At 44.5% G+C, this 3,158-nt stretch overlaps 1 protein-coding gene across 3 annotated transcripts in view; it reads left to right on the top strand.

The window, feature by feature from the left end:
- LOC103138193 (melanophilin-like) overlaps positions 1-2,915 on the top strand; it is a 25,929-nt gene extending 23,014 nt beyond the window's left edge. The window contains exons 13-16 of one of the 3 annotated variants that reach the window (XR_001662121.1): positions 574-642; positions 1,479-1,527; positions 2,208-2,318; positions 2,513-2,522. Coding sequence is in view for 2 of the 3 variants with exons in the window: in XM_016671564.1 (XP_016527050.1) it covers positions 574-642; positions 1,479-1,559; positions 2,129-2,149 (171 nt within the window). In the remaining variant the exon portion in view is untranslated. Of the gene's footprint in view, positions 1-573; positions 643-1,478; positions 1,560-2,128 lie in introns of all 3 variants that reach the window. The other 2 variants (XM_016671564.1, XM_016671565.1) reach the window with 2 other exon arrangements.
- The last annotated feature ends 243 nt before the right edge of the window (positions 2,916-3,158 follow it).

Raw genomic sequence — 3,158 nt, 5'->3', positions numbered from 1 at the left:
CAACTGTTTCTGCTGCAGGCCGACCGCCTCCCACTGAGCCCCGACACGCAGCAGCGCCCCCTGCTGGAGCCGCCCAGAACCGCATGCAGAGGCTCCGCCTCCTTACTGCTGGAGCTGGAGGACAGAGTGGCTCAGGCGGCCGCCGACGTGCAGAGCGCACAGAGCCAGGTCCGATCGGGTCGGAACGGGTCGGAACGGGTCGGAACGGGTCCGAACGGGTCGGAACAGGTCCAAACAGGTCGGAACAGGTTTGAACAGATCAGAACGGGCCCGAACGGGTCGGAACGGGTCCGAACAGGTCCGAACGGGTCAGAACAGGTCCGACCGGGTCGGAACGGGGTCCGAATGGGTCGGAACGGGGTCGAACGGGTCGGAACAGGTCCGAACGGGTCCGATAGGGTCCGAACGGGTCGGAACAGGTCCGAACGGGTCAGAACAGGTCCGAACTGGTCGGAACGGGGTCCGAATGGGTCGGAACGGGGTCGAACGGGTCGGAACGGATCAGAACCGGGTCAGAACGGAGTCACAGTGCCGCTCTAACCCGGATCTGCTAATGAAGCTGTTTCTTCTCAGGTTTCCTACATCGAGGATCGGATCGCTGCACTGAGCACCGCTGGAGATCCAACAGACCGCAGGAGGAAAGTAAGGTCACTGAAAGTCACTGAAGCTCATTAGAGGTCATTAGAGGTCACTGAAGGTCACTGGAGGTCATTAGAGGTCACTGATGGTCATTAAACGTTATTAGAGGTCACTGGAGATCATTAGAGGTCATTAAAGGTCACTGAAGGTCATTAAAGGTCACATAGTCGTTGAGCTGATTAACATGACATCATCAGTTTATGAATATCGGAGCTTCAGGCCAGACCAAGAAAATGTGTTTTATGTTATAATATTAACAGAAGAAAGTATTAAAACTAAGAGAAAAAAATGATTTTAATTATAAAAAGCCTTTATAATTATAGCGTCCCAGTCTGGGATTATTTATTCTAAATAAACATTTTAATTTCCTGCTGCTGATAATTTGATGCTGAGGGAAAATATAAAATCCTTCCTTATTTAAAAGCCAGATTATAACTTAACTAGATGATCAGCTTCTTGTTTCATGCAGTTCTCATGTTCTTAATATTACAACTTTATTACATTTATTATGTTATTGTAATATTCTGATGCTTTTCTCTGATTACATCTTAATTTGCATTTTGACTTTTTTCTCATTTTTATTTTACTCTCAAATTGTTACAATATTTTGATAATATTACATCTTTGTTTTCATATTACGAATATTCTCACATTATTATGACTTTATTCTCATATTATTATTATTTTTCCCCCCATTAGGTTTTATTTTTGTATTATGACTTTTCTTCATATAGTTTGGAGTTTTTTCTCCTCCAGCTGCGGCTCTGAACCTCAGACGTTTTTCTCCTCGTTCAGCCAGAAGCTCTGGGTGAACTCTGACCTTTGCTCTCTGTTTGCAGTCAGCGATCCCGGTCCGGGCTCGGAGACTCTCCCATAACGTTCCCAGCAGTAAGCGCCGCGCCGCGAGTCAGAGTGTTAAACCAGTGGTCCCCAAACTTTTTCCTGTGAGGGCCAGAAATTGTAGGGGGGGGATGCGTTTCTCGATTGATTTTTACCCAGAAAGCACATGGGCAAAACCCATGAGTGAAACGGTCACTCATGGGTTTTGCCCATGAGTGACATGAGTGACTAGTATATATTCCCTAATTAGGAATATATACTAGTTTTTGCTAGTATACATTCCATTGAGGGAATGTAACTTTAACATATTAATTTCTCATATGTTACCATGAAGTATAAGCTGCTACTTACAGGTGGCGTTCATAACAGACACGTGTTCATCTGCTCTACCGCTAGCAAACAACCGAACTGATTAAATAACATAAAAGTCAAGCAGTTCCCTAAAAGTCCAACAGATGGCAGCAATGCGCCATGCAAAACAAACACCCACAGTTTACAGGACACACTTCCTGCTAAAGAGCCCCCTGGTGGTTGAAGAAAAATACACATATAAACCGGAAAATACAATAAATGAAAAAAAATCTGAATGCTCTATTGTTCAGGGGGCCGGACCAGCGGGCCGTAGTTTGGGGACCCCTGGTGTTAAACTCTGGAACATGAAGAAATTTAAGCTGGAGCAGGAAGTGATGTCATCAGCTCGGTAACAGTAACGTGTCTGTGCGTTACAGAATCCGGTGCCGAGGGCGGGCTGATGAAGAGGAGGCTGAGCATCATGTGACCTTCATCGCTTCGCTCGGAGACAGAGGTGGCAGTGAACATCCCAGCATCCCGTTACCGTGGTAACAGGATGGCGTTCCAGCCTGTAACCGTGTTTTTTTTTTATCTCTTTGTGTTTATTTAGTTTGAAAGTTTAATCATAAACAAGCGTGAATGAATCTGTAACCATAGTAACGTGACGGAGCTGCTGGTGGATTTCACAGAAGCTCGTTTAAGTTTTTATAATTTCTGAAGTTCGTCTTTATTTCCATCACAGAACCAGAACCTCCAGTAGGTCGGCGTCACGCTGCCATCTACAGCTTCGACTAAAATGCCACTCACAAGATGGCGGCTGCGTCTCTGCATCACAGCTCAGTTTAAATCTGATCAATATTTTAGATTAACATATTCTTAGTTTTTGCTGATGTGATTTTTTTATAATCTTTATTTCACTTCTGTTCCTTTTGTTGATATTTTTCTGTGTTGGTTTTTAATTGTACAGCGACCATGAGAGTCCTGAAAGATACTTTAAAATAAAGTGTATTATTACTTTATTAAAGTGTAATATTACAGTAAACTGGGCCTGACCTACTTCAGGACGTGCGGCTGAAGGAACACAACCGGAACTGAAGGTCCAGAAAGAATCCAGAGCCAGAACCAGTGTCAGAACAAGTGTCAGAACTGGGTCTGGTTTTCATTTCCATCTTTTAAAAACGAAAAACTGAACCGTTAAAAATGACTCAGAGCCTTTCAACATGCAGGTTCTGCTGGGATGAATCCCATCTGGACCGGTCCTCCATGTTTTCCTGCTGTTTTAATTAAACGCTTCAACAGACAGAAATCTGTTCTGGACTTTTTTTTCTCCTGACCAGCAGGTCAGAGCTGAAGTCTGACCTGCTGCGTCTCCGTCCTCTCATCACCTG

This window comes from Poecilia formosa, unplaced genomic scaffold (assembly GCF_000485575.1).
Source record: "Poecilia formosa unplaced genomic scaffold, Poecilia_formosa-5.1.2 Scaffold47, whole genome shotgun sequence".
NCBI lineage: Eukaryota > Metazoa > Chordata > Actinopteri > Cyprinodontiformes > Poeciliidae > Poecilia > Poecilia formosa.
The sequence above is the reverse complement of the archived record's forward strand: the minus strand, read 5'-3'. Positions and strand labels throughout refer to the sequence as shown.